This window comes from Myotis davidii, unplaced genomic scaffold, assembly GCF_000327345.1.
Source record: "Myotis davidii unplaced genomic scaffold, ASM32734v1 scaffold100, whole genome shotgun sequence".
Lineage (NCBI taxonomy): Eukaryota > Metazoa > Chordata > Mammalia > Chiroptera > Vespertilionidae > Myotis > Myotis davidii.
The window spans coordinates 704,706-705,240 of record NW_006292691.1 but is presented as its reverse complement, the minus strand read 5'-3'; the positions used below and the strand labels follow the sequence as shown (position 1 = coordinate 705,240).

The window sequence follows — 535 nt, the reverse complement described above, 5'->3', positions numbered from 1 at the left end:
ACTGCATGTGGCTCGTGAGCCGTGGTTTGCCGAGCCGCAGTTTGCCGACCACCAGCCTAGACCAAAGCCAAGGCCTGGGCTTGAGCTCTGGGGGAGGGGAATCCGACCTCCTGCGCATGGTAGTGTTAGGCCAAAGTGTCCAGGGCTGAGCCTGCTGCGGCTGCGGCTGGCCTCAGGCTCTTGGCACCAGTCAAACTGCTGGTCAGAAAAGGCGCAAACTGCAGGCTCCAGAGAGCCCTGGGCATCTGTGGGGGCCTCCAGGGCCCAGCCAGGGTGTTTGGGGTGAAGGGCAGAGGAGGGCAGTGGCATGGCAACACCAGAGGGAACCACGTGCCCCTCTCCCCCAGCTAGCTCTGCAAGCAAGGAGTTGGCAGCCAGACAGGATCCTTGAGGGCCAGCGCCCTGGGCCGTCCTGCACCCGCCCTGGGCCATCACGCACCGCGGGAGTGCTGCCTCTGAAGCCCAAGGTCGCCCGGACGTTTGACTCAGATGCGTGGGGCCCCTCCGACCTTGGAGCTCGTCGGCATCTTCCCGG

At 65.4% G+C, this 535-nt stretch overlaps 1 protein-coding gene across 1 annotated transcript in view; it reads right to left on the bottom strand.

The window, feature by feature from the left end:
• Positions 1 to 309, bottom strand: part of FAM195A (family with sequence similarity 195 member A) — a 28,294-nt gene extending 27,985 nt beyond the window's left edge. The window contains exon 1 of the mRNA XM_006766166.2: positions 108 to 309. Coding sequence (XP_006766229.2) covers positions 108 to 309 — 202 coding nt within the window. The remainder of the gene's footprint in view (positions 1 to 107) is intronic.
• Positions 310 to 535: the final 226 nt, after the last annotated feature.